The sequence below is a fragment of the Dendrobates tinctorius genome, unplaced genomic scaffold (assembly GCF_039654945.1).
Source record: "Dendrobates tinctorius isolate UK_male_01 unplaced genomic scaffold, ASM3965494v1 ptg000322l, whole genome shotgun sequence".
Classification (NCBI taxonomy): Eukaryota; Metazoa; Chordata; class Amphibia; order Anura; family Dendrobatidae; genus Dendrobates; species Dendrobates tinctorius.
The window spans coordinates 1,807,072-1,826,878 of record NW_027361989.1 but is presented as its reverse complement, the minus strand read 5'-3'; the positions used below and the strand labels follow the sequence as shown (position 1 = coordinate 1,826,878).

Below are 19,807 nucleotides of genomic sequence, written 5' to 3'. Positions count from 1 at the left end.
GGTAAGAATGGAGATGAGATTATTATAGCATTACTTGATTATTTAAACTATTTGCATAGTTTTTCCCTCTCTGCTTTAGAAGTCAACAAACTGGCTCCATAACACAATGCATAATTAGCATATCAGCAATCAATCATCACTAGGGATCAAGGATAAGCGCACAATAAAAGTCAATATTACCGACTTACACCAACAAGTCTGTTTTCTTGACCCACTAGAAATCAACACTTAAATTTAAAGCCAACATACAGATAACATTCTATTATTCTTCATTTGCGAAAAAATAGCTGTCTGGTTATTTAAGATACAATGCTGTATGTCTTCACAATGCCAAAAGTAAAAAAAGAAATGTTTTTAAAAATATAAAAAACAATATAAAAGTTCAGATCACCCCCCTTTCGCTCCTTTTCAAAATAAAACAATAAAAAAATCAAACATACACATATTTGTTATAGCCGCGTTCAGAATCGCCCAATCTATCAATATAAAAAAAGAATTAACCAGATCGCTAAATGGCGTAACGAGAAAATGGTCAAAACACAAGAATCACTTTTTTTTGGTTGCTGCAACATTGCATTAAAATGCAATAAAGGATGACCAAAAGATCGTATCTGCACCAAAATGGTCTCCATTAACCCCTTCACCCCCAAGGGTGGTTTGCACGTTCATGACCGGGCTAATTTTTACAATTCTGACCACTGTACCTTTATGAGGTCATAACTCTGGAACACTTCCATGGATCCCGGTGATTCTGACAATGTTTTCTCGTGACATATTGTATTTCATGTTAGTGGTAAAATTTCATTCAAATAACTTGCGTTTATTTGTGAGAAAAACGGAAATTTGGCGAAAATTTTGAAAATTTCGCAATTTTCCAACTTTGAATTTTTATGCCCTTAAATCACAGAGATACGGCACACAAAAAACTTGATAACTAACATATCCCACATGTTTACTTTACATCAGCACAATTTTGGAACCAAAATTTTTTTTTGTTAGGAAGTTATAAGGGTTAAAAGTTGACCAGCGATTTCTCATTTTTACAACACCATTTTATTTTTACGGACCACATCACATTTGAAGCCACTTTGAGGGGTCTATATGATAGAAAATACCCAAAAGTGACACCATTCTAAAAACTGCACCCCTTAAGGTGCTCAAAACCACATTCAAGAAGTTTATTAACCCTTTAGGTGCGTCACAGGAATTTTTTTGAATATTTAAAAAAAAATGAACATCTAACTTTTTTTCATAAAAAAAATACTTCAGGTTCAATTTTTTTTATTTTACCAAGGGTAACAGGAGAAATTGAACTGCAAAAGTTATTGTGCAATTTGTCCTGAGTACGCAGATACCTGATATGTGGGGGAGAACGACTGTTTCGGCGCATGGCAGAGCTCAGAATGGAAGGAGCGCCGTTTGACTTTTTCAATGCAAAATTGGCTGGAATTCAGATTGGACACCATGTCACGTTTGGAGAGTCCCTGATGTACCTAAACAGTGGAAACCCCCTACAAGTGACCCCATTTTGGAAACTAGACCCCCCAAGGAACTTATCTAGATATGTGGTGAGAACGTTGAACCCACAAGGGCTTTACAGAAGTTTATAACGTACAGCGGTACAATTAAAAAATCATATTTTTTCAACAAAAATGATCTTTTCACCCCAATTTTTATTTTCCCAAGGGTAACAGGACCCTAAAAGTTATTGTGCAATTTGTCCTGAGTACGCTGATACCCCACATGTGGGGGTAAACCACTATTTGGGCGCATGGCAGAGCTCGGAAGGGAAGCAGCGCCATTTGACGTTTTTGGCTGGAATAGAGATCGGACACGATGTCGCGTTTGGAAAACCCCTGATGTACCAAAACAGTGGAAACCCCCCACAAATGACACCATTTTGGAAACCAGACCCCCTAAGGAACTTATCTAGATGTGTGGTGAGAACTTTGAACCCCCATGGGCTTCACAGAAGTTTATAACATAAAGCCATACAATTAAAAAATCATATTTTTGCCACAAAAATGATCTTTTCACCCTCAATTCTTATTTTTCCAAGGGTAACAGGACCCTAAAAGTTATTGTGCAATTTGTCCTGAGTACGCTGATACCCCATATGTGGGGGTAAACCACTATTTGGGCGCATGGCAGAGCTCGGAAGGGAAGCAGCGCCATTTGACGTTTTTGGCTGGAATTGAGATCGGACACCATGTCGCGTTTGGAAAACTCCTGATGTACCAAAACAGTGGAACCCCACCACAAATGACACCATTTTGGAAACTAGACCCCCTAAGGAACTTATCTAGATGTGTGGTGAGAACTTTGAACCCCCATGGGCTTCACAGAAGTTTATAACATAAAGCCATACAATTAAAAAATCATATTTTTTCCACAAAAATGATCTTTTCACCCTCAATTCTTATTTTTCCAAGGGTAACAGGACCCTAAACGTTATTGTGCAATTTGTCCTGAGTACGCTGATACCCCACATGTGGGGGTAAACCACTATTTGGGCGCATGGCAGAGCTCGGAAGGGAAGCAGCGCCATTTGACGTTTTTGGCTGGAATTGAGATCGGACACGATGTCGCGTTTGGAAAACCCCTGATGTACCAAAACAGTGGAAACCCCCCACAAATGACACCATTTTGGAAACTAGACCCCCTAAGGAACTTATCTAGATGTGTGGTGAGCACTTTGACCCCCCCAGTGCTTCACAGAAGTTTATAACACCCGGGCGTGAAAATAAAAAATTCGTATTTTTTCCACAAACATGATCTTTTAGTCACCATTTTTTATTTTCCCAAGGGTACCAGGAGAAATTGGACCCCAAAAGTTGTTGTCCAATTTGTCCTGAGTATGCTGATACCCCATATGTGGGAGAAAAGTACTGTATGGGCACACGTCGGGGCTCGGAAGGGAAGTAGTGACGTTTTGGAATGCAGACTTTGATGGAATGGTCTGCGGGTGTCATGTTGCCTTTGGAGAGCCCCTAATGTACCTAAACAGTGGAAACCCCCCACAAATGACACCATTTTGTATACTAGACCCCCCAAGGAACTTATCTAGATGTGTGGTGAGCACTTTGAACCCCCCAGTGCTTCACAGAAGTTTACAACGCCCGGGCGTGAAAATAAAAAATTCGTATTTTTTCCACAAACATGATCTTTTAGTCACCATTTTTTTTATTTGCCCAAGGGTACCAGGAGAAATTGGACCCCAAAATTTGTTGTCCAATTTGTCCTGAGTATGCTGATACCCCATATGTGGGAGAAAACTACTGTATGGGCACACATCGGGGCTCGGAAGGGAAGTAGTGACGTTTTGGAATGCAGACTTAGATGGAATGGTCTGCGGGTGTCATGTTGCCTTTGGAGAGCCCCTAATGTACCTAAACAGTGGAAACCCCCCACAAATGACCCCATTTTGAAAACTAGACCCACTAAGGAACGTATCTAGATGTGAGGTGAGCACTTTGAACCCCCAAGGGCTTCACAGAAGTTTATAATGCCAGGGCATGAAAATAAAAAAATTGTATTTTTTCCACAAACATGATCAATTAGTCCCCAATTTTTTTTTTTTCCCAAGGGTAACAGGAGAAATTGAACCCCAAAAGTTGTTGTCCAATTTGTCCTGAGTACGCTGACACCCCATATGTGGGATAAAACTACTATGTGGACACACGTCAGGGCTCGGAAGGGAAGTAGTGACGTTTTGGAATGCAGACTTTGATGGAATGGTCTGCGGGTGTCATGTTGCCTTTGGAGAGCCCCTAATGTACCTAAACAGTGGAAACCCCCACAAGTGACCCCATTTTGGAAACGAGACCCCCTAAGGGACTTATCTAGATGTGTGGTGAGCGCTTTGAACCCCCAAGGGCTTCACAGAAGTTTATAATGCCCGGGCATGAAAATAAAAAAATCGTATTTTTTCCAGAAACATGATCAATTAGTCCCCAATTTTTTCATTTTCCCAAGGGTAACAGGAGAAATTGGACCCCAAAAGTTGTTGTCCAATTTGTCCTGAGTACGCTGACACCCCATATGTGGGAGAAAACTACTGTATGGACACACGTCGGGGCTCGGAAGGGAAGCAGTGACGTTTTGGAATGCAGACTTTGATGGAATGGTCTGCGGGTGTCATGTGCGTTTGGAGAGCCCCTGATGTACCTAAACTATTGAAACTCCCCACAAGTGACCCCATTTTGGACACTAGACCCCCCACGGAACTTATCTAGATGTGTGGTGAGCACTTTGAACCCCCAAGTGCTTCACAGAAGTTTATAACACTCGGACGTGAAAATAAAAAAATCATTTTTTTCCACAAAAATGATATTTTTGCCCCCAATTTTTTATTTTCCTAAGGGTAACAGGAGAAATTGGACCCCAAAAATTGTTTTGCAATTTGTCCTGAGTAGGCTGATACCCTACATGTGGGGGTAAAACACTGTTTGGGCGCATGGCAGAGCTTGGAAGGGAAGGAGCACCATTTGACTTTTTCAACTCAGAATTGGCTGGAATTGAGATCAGACGCCATGTTGCATTTGGAGAGCCCCTGATGTGCCCAAACAGTGGAAACCCCCAATTATAACTCCAACCCTAACCCCAACATGCCCCTAACCCTAACCCTAGCCCTAACCCTAGCCCTAACCCTAACCCTAGCCCTAACCCTAACCCTACCCCAACACACCCCTAGCCCTAACCCTAGCCCTAACCCTAATGGAAAAATGGAAATAAATACATTTTTTTTATTTTATTATTTTTCCCTAACTAAGGGGGTGATAGCGGGGGGTTTGATTTACTATTTATGGCGGTTTTTATGTTTGGCGGCTGTCGCACGCTAAAAGACGCTTTTTATTGTAAAAATAGTTTTTGCATCACCACATATTGAGAGCTATAATTTTTCCGTATTTTGACCCACCGAGTCATGTGAGGTCTTATTTTTTGCGGGACGAGTTGACGTTTTTATTGGTACCATTTTCGGGCACGTGAAATTTTTTGATCGCTTTTTATTCCGATTTTTGGGACACAGAATGAACAAAAACCAGCGTTTCATGAATTTCTTTTGGGGGGGTGCGTTTACACCGTTCCGCGTGCGGTAAAATTGATAAAGCGGTTTTATTCTTCGGGTCAGTACGGTTACAGCGATACCTCATTTAGGTAGTTTTTTTATGTTTTTGTCGGTTTTATGCAATGAAAACTATTTTATATAAAAAATAATTATTTTTGCATCGCTTTAACTTTTTTATTTTTTCGCTGATGATGCTGTGTGGTGGCTCGTTTTTTGCGGGACAAGATGACGTTTTCAGCGGTACCATGGATATTTATATGCGTCTTTTTGATCGCGCGTTATTACACTTTTTGTTTGGCGGTATGAAAATAAATCATTATTTTTTGCTTCGTTTTTTATTTTTATTTTTTAAGGGGTTCGCTAAAGGGGTTAACTAATGGGACAGTTTTATAGGGCGGGTCGTTACGGACGCGGCGATACCTAATATGTGTACTTTTATTGTTTTTTTTTTATTATTTCCAAAAAATGGATTTATTGGGGGAATATTTTTTTTTTTTTTCTAATTTATTTGGCGATTTTTTTTTTAATTATTTTTACACTTTTTTTTATTTTTTTTTTTACTTTATTAAATAGTCCCAGGTGGGACATCACTGTCCTGTGACAGATCGCTGATCTGTCACATCACAGATCACTGTGACAGATCAGCGATCTGACACAGGCAGTGCAGAAGGCTTCCTCATGCCTGCGCTTTGCAGGCACTGAGGAAGCCAGCTTCCGCAGGCCCCCGAAGGCCCCCGTCGCCATCTTGGATTCGGGGGCCTGGAGGAAGGGAGTCCCCCGAAGCAGCGCTGCCGATGCTTCCCTTTAACCCCCAGTACACCGCGATCGTGTTTGATCGCTGTGTGCAAGGGGTTAACGTGTCGGGGGCGGTCCGTGACCGCCCGACACATTGTGCCGGGTGTCAGTTTTGATAATTAGCTGACACTTGGCCGCGATCAGCGGCGCTCACCACGTGCCCGGGTACCATGGACGGGATAGTACGTCGGATGGCAGAAAGGGGTTAATAACATCAGCTCGGTACACAAAAAAAAGCCTTCACCCAACCCGAGATCATGAAAAATGGAGACACAACGGGTATCGGAAAATGGTGCAATTCTTTTACACTTTACCTAATAAAGAGGAGTTATTTTTACTGATACAGCGGGTATGGAAAGTATTCAGACCCCTTTAAATTTTTCACTCTTTATTTCATTGCAACCGTTTGGTAAATTCAAATTCATACTATCTATTCTTGACACGGGACGGGCTTATAAACTTCCGAAGTATATAATTTGGTGTTTGGGATCTGCGAATATGTGGCTAGTTTTCTGTTTCAGATAACATGATACATGATTTTAGGTTTTTTTTTCTCATTTAGTCTCTCTTGAATATAGGTCAATATTAAATAGTCTCTTAATGAGTTGCCTTTGGTGAGGACGATGAAACCCCTAGAAATGAGAGTGAGTGTGTATATGTCACCTCACCCTATATACTGAGATGTGGGGTATATGTTTTTTCTATTAGTTACTTTCTGACTAACCTTCAGGGGGTGAATTATGGGTATAGTTTTACATTTGGAATTAATAAAGTTTAGTTTTATCCTTTTGTCAGCAAACATGTGGAATGACAAGAGATAACCCATTTAAGAAGATTCAATTTTGGTTAAAACTATTCCAACATTATAACATTATGAACATAAAAAAGGCTTCTCTCCTGTGTGGATTCTCTGGTGCTTAACACATTCTGATTTAGTGTTAAAACATTTCCCACATTCTGAACAGGAAAAAGGCTTCTCCCCTGTGTGAGTTCTTTGGTGGCTAACAAAACGTGATTTATGTGCAAAACATTTCCCACATTCTGAACATGAGAAAGGCTTCTCCCCTGTGTGAGTTCTCTTGTGGGTAAGAAAATGTGATTTCTGTCTAAAACATTTCCCACTGTCTACACATGAAAAAGGCTTCTCCCCTGTGTGGATTCTCTGGTGCTTAACAAAATCTGATTTAGTGTTAAAACATTTCCCACATTCTGAACAGGAAAAAGGCTTCTCCCCTGTGTGGATTCTCTGATGATTAACACAATCGGATTTAGTGCTAAAACATTTCCCACATTCTAAACAGGAAAAAGGCTTCTCCCCTGTGTGAGTTCTCTGGTGGATAACAAAATTTGATTTATGTTCAAAACATTTCCCACATTCTGAACAGGAAAAGGAAAAGGGCATCTCCCCTGTGTGAGTTCTCTGGTGGATAACAAAATGTATTTTCTGGTTAAAACATTTCCCACATTCTGAACAGGAAAAAGGCTTCTCCCCTGTGTGAGTTCTATGGTGAGTAACAAAATGTGATTTCTGTGCAAAATATTTCCCACATTCTGAACAGGAAAAAGGCTTCTCCCCTGTGTGAGTTCTCTGGTGGATAACAAAATGTGATTTCTGTGCAAAATATCTCCCACATTCTGAACAGGAAAAAGGCTTCTCCCCTGTGTGAATTCTCTGGTGAGTAACAAAATGTGATTTCCATGCAAAATATTTCCCACATTCTGAACATGAAAATGACTTCTTTGCTTTAGGAGCAGTTTGTTTTTTAATGCCTCTTTTGTGACTTTGATTTTCCTTGGTAGTCAGTAATGAATCAGAAGATGGGACCTGTTTCATAAGATCAGATGACAGATCTTTGCTGTGAATAGATGATATATCTGGAGAAACAGCAATCACTTCAGTTGTGTCTTGTAAGATCTCAAGATCATCAGATTTAAAAACTGAAGATGTCAGCTGTCCCTCTGATCTCCTGGTACAGTCATCTGCTAAGATAAAAAAACTTTTTTAAATAAAATATCCTTGAGTTTTATATTTTTGAACATTTCTACTTAGCTTGCCATTTTTATGGACAGTTTATGTAAAAATCTTTAATTATTTATCCAAGACAATGACAGTTCACAGTCTAATAGAAAACCTTGTTGGATGAGCCAGTAGTGTGCGGTGTTCAAGTGTTTGTTCATTCTGCCTCCCAAATATCAAATATAAAGAAACCAATCAATGTTATGTAGGCGAAAATAATACCAATTCTCATCTCACAAAAAAAATTCCCCACTCAGGTCCATCATCTGTCAATGGAAAAACAGAGGTTCCCACACTATTAGTGGCTCAAAGGCTGCTGAAAAGCAACAAGGTTTCCATAAACCAATCCAGCAAAATCCGCTCTCACTTCGGAGTCTTGCAGTGTGCGCAAACAACATTTAGGATCCCTGTATTTAGCAATATTATAGTGAGAAGAATCCACTTAATTTGCGGTGTCTCCTGGAGCACAATCTGGGCACTATGTGCTGGGTAATAAAATGGCAAATGTGTAATTTTCACTCTCCAACATCCACTGCGTGTTAATTCCCAGAAAGTGGCTGTGGAGTCAAAATATTCACTCCTCCTAAGGATTATAACCCTCAGTGAATTAATTTATAAAATGGAATCACTTTATGGGGATTTCTACTATTCTGGTTTTCTGTCATTTAGTTATATTATGGCTTCTGCATATGGTGTGTCCAATCTCATCTGGGATCTGTTCCTGCTGTCCAGCTGGAGTAATCTGCTCCCTACTTCAGCCAATTGGAAAGTACCACACCCTACTAAAGCGCAAGGCACATGGCCGGAATCTGCCAGATACAGCGCTGTTCTCCTCTGGTTCAGTCCTCTGTGCTCAGCTTGTGGCTTGTGTATTTGTTTCCTGCTGTGACCGTGGCCCGTTTACTGACTACTCTTGTGTCTACTGATTCTGTCCTTCTGGTTCTGACCCGGCTACCTGACTATTCTTCTCGCCATCTAACACCACAGAGTAGCAGGTAACACCATGGTCCAAGCCTAAAGGTCCCTGTGTAAGGTCAGATTCCATGTGAGGGTGTTATAGGGCGATGAGCAAGGCAATCCTTGGGAAAGCAAAGAAGATAGAGCCAAGCATGTTCATGGTGGACATCTTTTGAGCTGCCAGGTTACCATGAACAGTGCTCCCAATACATTGTGTCTGCAAACTATTCAGCTAGATCTGCATTCAAATAGCTAAATGGCGCTCCTTCCCTTCTGAACACTGCCAGATAGTAGTGTATGTAGGGTATAGTGCGAAGCTGGAAAACAATTTCTAAGATCCATTTGTTTTCTATTATCCTTTGTGAAGAATTCAAAACTTACCACCACATAAAGTGACACACGTCAGATATTAATAATGGGGCCTGATTAGGAACTACTGAAATGATCAAACTCCACAGTCTCCATCAGTAATAAATGAGTAACTAGTGGTGAAACCTCTCTGGGGTAATTAGAGTATGAAGCCACATAAACCATATGAAGCGCATTAATCCCTCTAATCTTCAATAAGGTCGCATCGCTATTATGACATGATCTATAGTGTTGGGGAATGGTTTTCACATCCCCAATATCGGACACTGTCTTGGCCGCGCCAATGTCCCGCACATGCTCGCGCACTCGAATCCTGAGTTCTCTCGTTGTCAGACCCACATATATTTTGGGACAAGGGCACGTGGCATAGTAAATCACGTTTGAAGTTCCACAGGAAATTCTCTGTCTAATCTGGAATTCCCTTGTCCCATCTGATGAGAAGAGAACTAGAGGGATGGATGCGCTTCATATGGGGATTAGGGGTGGTGACAACAAACATTTTTTATCACAGATGGAACTCAGGTGGTTCGTTCAACTGGACACCATGACCCCTAATGGACTCAATGAAGTTTTGAGCTTGGCCCCATTCCTATAGTCTTTGGGGATTTAACAATTATGCATCAATTGGTCCCGGATATTATTTTCTTTTTTGTTAATGGATTCCCAATGGGATGATTTGCATTATTCTCTTTATAGTATATTCCATATGGATATCTGGGTATATTTATAGGCATATAATATATAGGTAATGAGAATTCCTCCTGTCCTTTTTCCTCCACAGGTCTATATCACACTCCCTCCTTTTTTCTGGCAGTGTGTTGTTTTTATATTGTTTTTAATTTTTACTCTTTATTTTCACTAATCTTTTCTTGTATGTCAATAGTTTATAGTTAGTGACTTTGAGGACACCATATGTCTCCTTGGACCCTCACCCTGTACCATATCTATGTGAACCGCATCCAGCAGTCTCTACAGTTGTGGGAATCATGACCATATATTGTATTCTATGTATTTTATGTACTTAGTATGTGAGATTTTTTCACTGTTTATGTCATATACGATGTACATTTATATATATGTGATGACTTTTTTTACGGTCATGACCCGCTTAGGATTATTGTCTGCATGGACCTTAGGGTTCTTCCCATGTATGGGATATAATTATGAGCATATTATATCAAACATGTGAATCGGATCTAGTGGCCTTTATAGTTGTATGTGTCATGACCATATATTCGTTTTATGCATTTGATGTATTTAATATATGAGACTCTTTATCGCCTGGGCTATATGTGATGTATATCCATGTATGTATGTGATGATTCTTTTGTATGGCCATGACCCCTTTAAAAATCATTCATCTTCCCGGTATGGATTTTTGGGATTTCCATTTACCCTATATATGGGATACAATTATGGGCGGCTGTGCGCATCTCTCTGCGGTGGTAATTGTGCTGCTGACAGATGGGCGTCTTTATGTTGTACACGGGCGCCTTGGTCTTTTGACCGGTGTCCTGTGTTCAGCATGACGCCTGTTCTGTGCAGCGGTGCTTGCCGACCTCAGAGCGCATGCGCCGATGAGTCCGCGATGATTGGTTGATCGCGGTCACGTGACCGCGGTCACAGGGTATATGAAGGTCCTGTGGAGATATGGTTACTATCTCCTTGATAAAGCGGCCTTTCTGCGCCATGAAACGTGCGTCAGGGGTCACTGCCAGACGCTTCCCCTCTTCCTCCTGCATCCTCTGGTAAGATTTTGATCTGACATTTATTTCTGTCTTTCACTGGTGGTCGCCCTTGTTTATGTCCAGATTCATTGCACCCTAAGGACATTATATGTCTCTCCTCCTTACTTTTTGAGCTTTGCTCAGGGGATTTACTTGAAGTAATCTGGGCCATATGGCCATTGATTTTTGTAGGGCGGTATTATATTTTGGGCTTCCACTTGGGCATGATGTCTAAAATACATATATGAGGACATTATTTCATCTTGGATGGACGAGGGGATGGTCAGGTATGTGTTCATCTGCTTTATATTGGCACCTCATCATGATTTTGTGCACTTCTTTGTACGATATTTAATAAAAATTATTAATATTTTTGCAGTCGTCGTTTTGCTCCCTTTTTTCTCCGGTGTTTCCATGTTTATAGGAGCTGATGTGGCTTGTGCCTAGGGTGAACAAATTGTTTTGGTATCATCCATAGGCATTTTAGCATTTTATATGAGATTCTTGTTATTAATCCCAGGGGGTAGGTGGATCCTCCAGGTTGTAAGTTCTATAGAAAAGGGCTTTTAATGCCCAAAGTCATTTGAACAGTTTTGGGTGGAGGAGAATGTTGTGGTCTAGAGGCAAAATGGTGATCATGGTAATACAGCCGAACTACACCACCGATAAAGCAGCCACAGCCGGTGACTGAGAGGAATCTGTGACTTCTCTGCATTCAGTGGTTACTACTCACCTGGGTAGTCATATGTGGGAATCTCCTCTTTACACCGCTCATCATCTCTCACATATGTCTCTGTAGTATTAATATGGGTGAGATCTTCACCCTGAAACAAATATTGTAAAAGTCACAGACAGATGGAGAAGTCTCATCTATGATCAGCTCTAATCCTGCCATCTCCACCGTTCTCATTACGCAAGTATAAAACACATAATACTGGTGGATAAAACAAGACTGAGCACAAGACCTTCACAGCCGTCTACACTTCATAGGGGAGATCTCCTGACACCTTCTCTCCATCTACCTGATGATCCTGAGGAGCACTGGGATCTTCTTGGTTACAGTCCTGTGGAAGAAGAGGATGGGGACATCTCTCTGGTGTTGTCCTCTTACTGGATAGATCTGGAGGAAACACATACAGGGACTGAATTCATTCTCTACATACAGATAATTATAGGCCGTGTGTATTTAGTCCTGTCTATTACCTGGAGATGTGAGAGGCTGGGGAACCTCCATTATGACGTTCTTGTACAGATCTCTGTGTCCTTCTAAATACTCCCACTCCTCCATGGAGAAATAGACGGCGACATCCTGGCACCTTATAGGAACCTGACACATACAATGATACCGTCATCCCCCGATCCCTTCATAATGTTACTGTATAATGTCCCAGCATTCCCTGCAGTGTCACCTCTCCAGTCAGCAGCTCAGTCATCTTGTAGATGAGTTCTAGGATCTTCTGGTCATTGATGTCCTCATGGATCAGGGGGTGAGGTGGAGGCCCCGTGATTGGGCTCAGGGGTCTTCCCCATCCCTCAGACACAGGGTCCTGACAGCGATCACTAGAGGTCTTCTTCACCACTGTGTAATCCTGTTAATGGAGAGACACATTAATAAATCTCACTACAGACATTTCCAGAGTCCTCACCTCTCCAGTTCTGTCCATCTGTTATTCCCATAGATAAGAATGATGTAATGTGACGTCATCAGAATCTCTCACCTCTCCAGTGAGACGCAAGAGGATCTCTAGGGTGAGGTGTAACATCCTCTCCGTCATCTTGTCTCTGTCCATATCCATCCTTGATGGGTAAATCAGGAAAATTATCTTCTGTAGAAGATCTTCACTGAGAGGATCCGATATTTTAGAGACCTGAATGAGAAGAAGATGATCCGATGTAACATCATAAGAATCCTGTGTAATAATACAATTACTGGAGATAATAAGGGAAACATATGAGGAGATTTATTATCTTACAGGGTTTAGTTTTCTTCCCTGACATCTACTAATAAAACCTATATATTTAGGCCACAGACAACAAGCAGTTTCCTCCTCGGAGTCGGCAGCTGAACACGTTCCTCATAGACTCATCTTCCATAACGCTAATTCTCGTCTCATTACCGACACTGGAATCGGCATTAGCAATACTGCAAGAGATATTCATTACACGCGACATGAGAAATAACTCCTTCATGATGAGGACGACATCTTCATCTTCTACTGCGGCTCTAGAGACAGATTTGGCCAGAGTCGGTCACTGCCTCCATCCCCACCGGCCGTCTATATGAAGGTTTCCCGTCTTCCCCGCACTTGAATCTTCTATCACGTTAGATCTCAGCTCTGAGTCACACACAGAAGTTTGAGGCTTTTCTGGAAGAACAGGACAGGAGAGATCTGAGGCCGATGTCTCCATGTACAGGGTTTCCCCTCGGGATAAGAGGCTTTTCTATCCCTTTCCCCCAATTAGAGGGGACACCTGTGGATATCAGGGTCTTTACCGGCTGGGGGGATTTACTCAGTAACGTGGACGTTGGACAAACGTCACCATCAATTACCATCAGAGTGAAGGAACATCGCTCCTCTATTCAGCTCTATGGATCCAGGATGAAATCCACTGCGGCCCCTGCAAGAAAAGAGCGAAGTCTGGTGAGACCCCCGAGGCCGGAGATTTCTACAGCTGCTCTGTGCGCACAGGACCTGTGATGAGGTCACATGAGGGGAGGAGTCAGAGGTCACATGATCAGGGGCCTAAAGGCCCCGTCTCACTAAGCGATCTCGGTAGCGAGATCGCTGCTGAGTCACAACTTTTGTGACGTAACAGCGATCTCACCAGCGAGATCGCTGTGTGTGACAGTGATCAGCGAGCGGCCCCCCTGCCGGTATCGCTGATCGCTGGAAGAAACCTCTGGACATTTCTTTGGTCGCTGGTCTCCCGCTGGCCAGCACGCATCGCTGTGTGTGAAAGGCGGGAGACCAGCGACCAGGTACAAAAAATAATACAAAAAATAAAAAATATTGTTATTCTCACCTTCCACCTTCCACACACGGCTTGGCTCCGCTCCGCACACCTCGTACACACGCGGCACCGCTCCGTACACCTCGTACACACACGGCTCCACTCCGTACACCTCGTACACACGCGGCTCCGCTCCGTACACCTTGTACACACACAGCTCCGCTCCGTACACCTCGTACACATGCGTCTCCGCTCCGTACACCTTGTACACACACGGCTCTGCTCCGTACACCTCGTACACACACGGCTCTGCTACATCCACCCTGTAAACCCCTCCTGACCCCACACATAAACTTCCCCTCATCCAGCACCATGACAACCAGCACAGCAGAGTCCTGCACACACTTAAGGCCCCCGTCACATTAAGCGATATCAAGGTGTCAGGATCGCTAGTAAGTCGCTATGTGATCGCTGGCCATCCCTGTAAAAAATAGAATCAAAATAAAAAATATTGTTATTCTCACCTTCCGATGTCCTGTTCTGCCATCCTGCCTCTCTCCACGCTCGGGTCCCAGTGATCCTTTGCACGAATGACCGCGAGACTTTGTTATCCCTCGAGACCGTGACATCTCGCGGTCATTCTCGCAAAGGATCACTGGGACCGGAGCGTGGAGAGAGGCAGGATGGCAGAACAGGACATCGGAAGGTGAGAATAACAATATTTTTTATTTTGATTCTATTTTTTACAGGGATGGCCAGCGATCACATAGCGACTTACTAGCGATCCTGACACCTTGATATCGGTGTCGGGATCGCTGGTAAGTCGCTTAGTGTGACGGGGCCTTAAGTGTGTGCAGGACTCTGCTGTGCTGGTTGTCATGGTGCTGGATGAGGGGAAGTTTATGTGTGGGGTCAGGAGGGGTTTACAGGGTGGATGTAGCAGAGCCATGTGTGTACGAGGTGTACGGAGCGGAGACGCATGTGTACGAGGTGTACGGAGCGGAGCTGTGTGTGTACAAGGTGTACGGAGCGGAGCCGTGTGTGTACGAGGTGTACGGAGCGGTGCCGCGTGTGTACGAGGTGTGCGGAGCGGAGCCAAGCCGTGTGTGTACGAGGTGTACTGAGCGGAGCCAAGCCGTGTGTGTACGAGGTGTACTGAGCGGAGCCCTGTGTGTGTACGAGGTGTACTGAGCGGAGCCCTGTGTGTGTACGAGGTGTACTGAGCGGAGCCCTGTGTGTGTACGAGGTGTACTGAGCGGAGCCCTGTGTGTGTACGAGGTGTACTGAGCGGAGCCCTGTGTGTGTACGAGGTGTACTGAGCGGAGCCCTGTGTGTGTACGAGGTGTACTGAGCGGAGCCCTGTGTGTGTACGAGGTGTACTGAGCGGAGCCGTGTGTGTACGAGGTGTACTGAGCGGAGCCGTGTGTGTACGAGGTGTACTGAGCGGAGCCGTGTGTGTACGAGGTGTACGGAGCGGAGCCGTGTGTGTACGAGGTGTACGGAGCGGAGCTGTGTGTGTGTACGAGGTGTACTGAGCGGAGCCCTGTGTGTGTACGAGGTGTACTGAGCGGAGCCGTGTGTGTACGAGGTGTACTGAGCGGAGCCGTGTGTGTACGAGGTGTACTGAGCGGAGCCGTGTGTGTACGAGGTGTACGGAGCGGAGCCGTGTGTGTACGAGGTGTACGGAGCGGAGCCGTGTGTGTACGAGGTGTACGGAGCGGAGCCGCGTGTGTACGAGGTGTACGGAGCGGAGCCGTGTGTGTACGAGGTGTACGGAGCGGAGCCGTGTGCGTACGAGGTGTACGGAGCGGAGTCCTGTGTGTGTACGAGGTGTACTGAGCGGAGCCCTGTGTGTGTACGAGGTGTACTGAGCGGAGCCCTGTGTGTGTACGAGGTGTACTGAGCGGAGCCGTGTGTGTACGAGGTGTACTGAGCGGAGCCGTGTGTGTACGAGGTGTACTGAGCGGAGCCGTGTGTGTACGAGGTGTACGGAGCGGAGCCGTGTGTGTACGAGGTGTACGGAGCGGAGCCGTGTGTGTACGAGGTGTACGGAGCGGAGCCGCGTGTGTACGAGGTGTACGGAGCGGAGCCGTGTGTGTACGAGGTGTACGGAGCGGAGCCGTGTGCGTACGAGGTGTACGGAGCGGAGTCGCGTGCGTACGAGGTGTACGGAGCGGAGCCGTGTGTGTATGAGGTGTACAGAGCGAAGCCGTGTTTGTGTGGACCCCTCTGTGTACTCTGTATACCCCAGCTTCGGTCGCAGACCCCACAGTGTATGCTGTATACACCCGTATACTCCCAGCTTCAGTCGCAGACCCTTCAGTGTGCCCTGTATACACCCATATACCCCCATGTTCGGGCACAGACCCCTGTGTATGCTGTTTACACTCATATACCCCCAGCTTTGGTCGCAGACGCCTATTTGTACACTGTATACACCTATATTCCCCCAGCTTCGGTCGCAGACCCCTCAGTGTGCTCTTTATACACCCGTATACCCCCAGCTTCGGTCACAGACCCCTCTGTGTGTGCTGTAAACACCCATATACCCCCAGCTTCGGTCGCAGACCCCTCTGTGTACGCTATGTACACCCGTATACCCCCAGCTTCGGTCACAGACCCCTGTGTTCACTGTATACACCTGTTTATCCCCAGCTTCAGTCGCAGACCCCTGTGTATACTGTATTCACCTGTATACCCCCAGCTTCAGTCACAGTCCCCGCGTCTCTCACACTGTATACATCAGTATACCCCCAGCTTCAGTCTCAGAACCCTGTGTGTATGCTGTATACACCGTGTACTCCCAGATTCGGTCACAGCCCCCTGTGTTCACTGTATACACCCGTATATCCCCAGTTTTGGTCGCAGACCCCTGTGTACGCTGCATACACCCATATACCCCCAGGTTCGGTCACAGACCCCTGTGTACGCTGTATACACCTGTATACCCCCAGCTTTGGTCACAGACCCCCCTGCATACGCTGTATACACCCGTATACCCCCAGCTTTAGCCATAGACCCTGTGTACGCTGTATACACCCGTATACCCACAGTTTTGGCCATAGACCCCTCTGTGTATGCTGTATACACCCGTATATCCCCAGCTTCGGTAACAGACCCCTGTGTACACTGTATACACCCGTATACCCCCAGCTTTGGTCGCTGACCCCTGTGTGCTGTATACACCCGTATACCCTCAACTTCGGTCACGGACCCCTCTGTGTATGCTGTATACACCCGTATACCCCCAGCTTCGGTCACAGACCCCTCTGTGTATGCTGTATACACCCGTATAACCCCAGCTTCGGTCACAGACCCCGCGTCTCTCACACTGTAGAACTGACGCCGGACACACACGGTAAAACTGCGGTCGTCGGTCTCTCATCTCTCGCACTTATACTGATTACATAAGATGGAGTCAGACGAACCCTCCTACAAAACGTGAGAACAAAGTCATTACTACAGGACTGTGTGAGAAAGGGATTTATTCTACAAGAAACGATGGGGCCACAAATGAGAATAACATAATGTCGTTCATCTTCTCTTTCTCCACAGATATTGACAGTGAGGGCGACTTCCACTTTGCCGTAATGTGGATTTAGTGGCCATACATAAGTAGTTTACTAGCTTCTGAAAGCTTTCTGGAAGCCGGGAAGGCCTGGTTCCCAGTAAAAGGGTAGAAGGTTCCAGATCAACCGGTCCACCATACATCTGTGCTATCAGACGCTTCACCTTCTCCCAAAGCCCAGAAACCACCATACAAGACCACCAAATATGTCTCATGTCACCAGATATTCCACAGCCCCTAAAACAGTCTCCCGAGATTTTAGGAAAAATGCTGTGAATTTTTTCCAGTACATAATAGACTATGTGCAATAGTTTTAAGGAGGTCTCAACAAGGGAAGTCTGGTGACTACCTTCTGATAGGGTGTCATAGCTACGATACCATTCATCAATTGACTGTTTAAACCCCAAATCCTCCTCCTACTGTAACATACTGTATACTTCAATTTTTTTATCATTTTGTGGAGAATTTCTAGCATAGTAGATCAATGAGATCGTTCCCCTGCCCAAAGGGTCATTTAGACATTTATTTTCAAAACTGGTTGCCCTGAGAGTAGTACCGCTCGGGAGGATCTGCTTTGCAAAGTGGAAGATCTGGTTCAGTCGCATTACCTCCCTAACTGGAGGATCAAATTTTTGAACAAATTCCTGTCTGTCAAGTAAGATATTAAATGGGGAACACAAATGTTTAAGTATATGAATACCTTTCAGCTTCCACCAAAAAAAAATTTGTGGCTCAAGGCCTGGCGGGAACATGGGGTTTTGTAATATAGCTGTCAGGGGAGAAGGGCTTGATTGTAAGTTATATCTAAACCGGACTTTACTCCAAAGAAGCAACAAGTGGACTGTAAAAGGAGCCACATTCATTAACCCCCGTGGAAGTCGGTCTGTGGTCCACATTAGGCCTGATAAAGAGAATGGTTTGGAGAGAAATGATTCCAGAATAACCCATCTCAGACTATTGGGATATGAACACGCACTTATTAATGGAGCAATCTGTGCCGACTTGTAATAAAGTGTAAAATTAGGGAGGGATAAACCCCCTTCTTTTCTGTGTCGGAACATAAGTTTTTGCACAATTCTGGGTTGTTTTCCTAGCCAAAGAAACTTAGACATCATAGAGTGTAAATGAGTGAACGTTCTGGCTGGTACCATAATTGGGAGGGACCTAAATAGATATAAGAAGCGAGGCAGTGACACCATTTTTAATGCATGTGTTCTGCCGAGCCAGGATAACTTTGAGGAAGCCCATCTATCCAGGTCCCTCTGGAAGTTTCGGATCAGTGGAGTGTAATTCCACCTAAGCTGAGTTGACCTGTTTGCTGTTAAGTTGATACCCAGATATGTTAGATATTGTTCTTTGTGTATAAACCCAAGATGGGACACTATATTAGTTTGCTCTGTCTTAGGAAAATTTACAAATAATGCTTTGTATTTATTAATGTTAATCTTCAACCCTGAGATCTTCTCAAATTTGTGAAGGAGGGAAAACAAGTGAGGGCGTGTAGTGTGGGGACTTATTAATGTTAGCAGGAGATCATCCGCAAAGAGGCTGACTTTATATTGGTCTCCCATATTCTCAGGGCCCAGGATATTCTGATCTCTCCTTATTGCTTCCACAATGGGTTCCATTACAAGTGCAAAAAGAGCCAGAGACAGAGGACAGCCCTGCCTGGTACCCTCTGAATATTAATTGGAGGGGGATGTGGTGACGGGAGTTTTACATAAGCGATAGGGCTATCATATAACAATTGGAGGCACTTTATAAGTTTAGGGGAGAATCCGACTTCCGATAGAACCATAAAAGGATATGTCCAGGACACCGAATCGAAAGCCCTCTCATGGGGGGCGTGGCCTGCATGCAGACCAGAGAGGCCACATAACTCACAGGCTCCTGCTTCTCTGGACTTAAACCGGATAATAACAGCACTCTATATTACCTCTCCTCCTCCCTGTGCACAGTAATGGCTCCTGGAAGGTCCTGGGCACATGATTACCGGAGGGAGAGCGCAGAAATCCTGTTCCCCCGCGGAAGCTCCCGGACTTCTTCCCCCGAGGACAAACTGCACATGCTGCAGGTAAAATGGCGGCGGCTTCCCCCTCAGCTTCCTCCCGCTCATCAGTTGGCTCTGGGGGGAGGGGGACATTTGAGACTCACATCAACCTGTCTCCTATTACTTAAGGAGGCATGAGAGACTTTCTGGCCTCCATTCGTGCTTCCCTAAAGGAAGACAAGCAGTCCATGCTGCAGGAGATTAGAGGGGAAGTCTCGTCCCTGGGGGAGAGAACTGCTCATGTCGAGAGCAAGATGGCTGAATATGCCAAGACTATAAATGCCCTAGTGGATGAGAACAAAGC

At 44.6% G+C, this 19,807-nt stretch overlaps 1 protein-coding gene across 1 annotated transcript in view; it reads right to left on the bottom strand.

Moving 5' to 3' along the window:
• Positions 1–4,779: 4,779 nt before the first annotated feature.
• The window catches only part of LOC141074060 (uncharacterized), a 72,897-nt gene continuing 57,869 nt past the window's right edge, over positions 4,780–19,807 (bottom strand). The window contains exons 5-6 of the mRNA XM_073561576.1: positions 19,447–19,578; positions 4,780–7,853 (exon numbers count right to left, since the gene is read on the bottom strand). Of these exons, the coding sequence (XP_073417677.1) occupies positions 6,735–7,853; positions 19,447–19,578 (1,251 nt within the window). The 3' untranslated portion in view covers positions 4,780–6,734. The remainder of the gene's footprint in view (positions 7,854–19,446; positions 19,579–19,807) is intronic.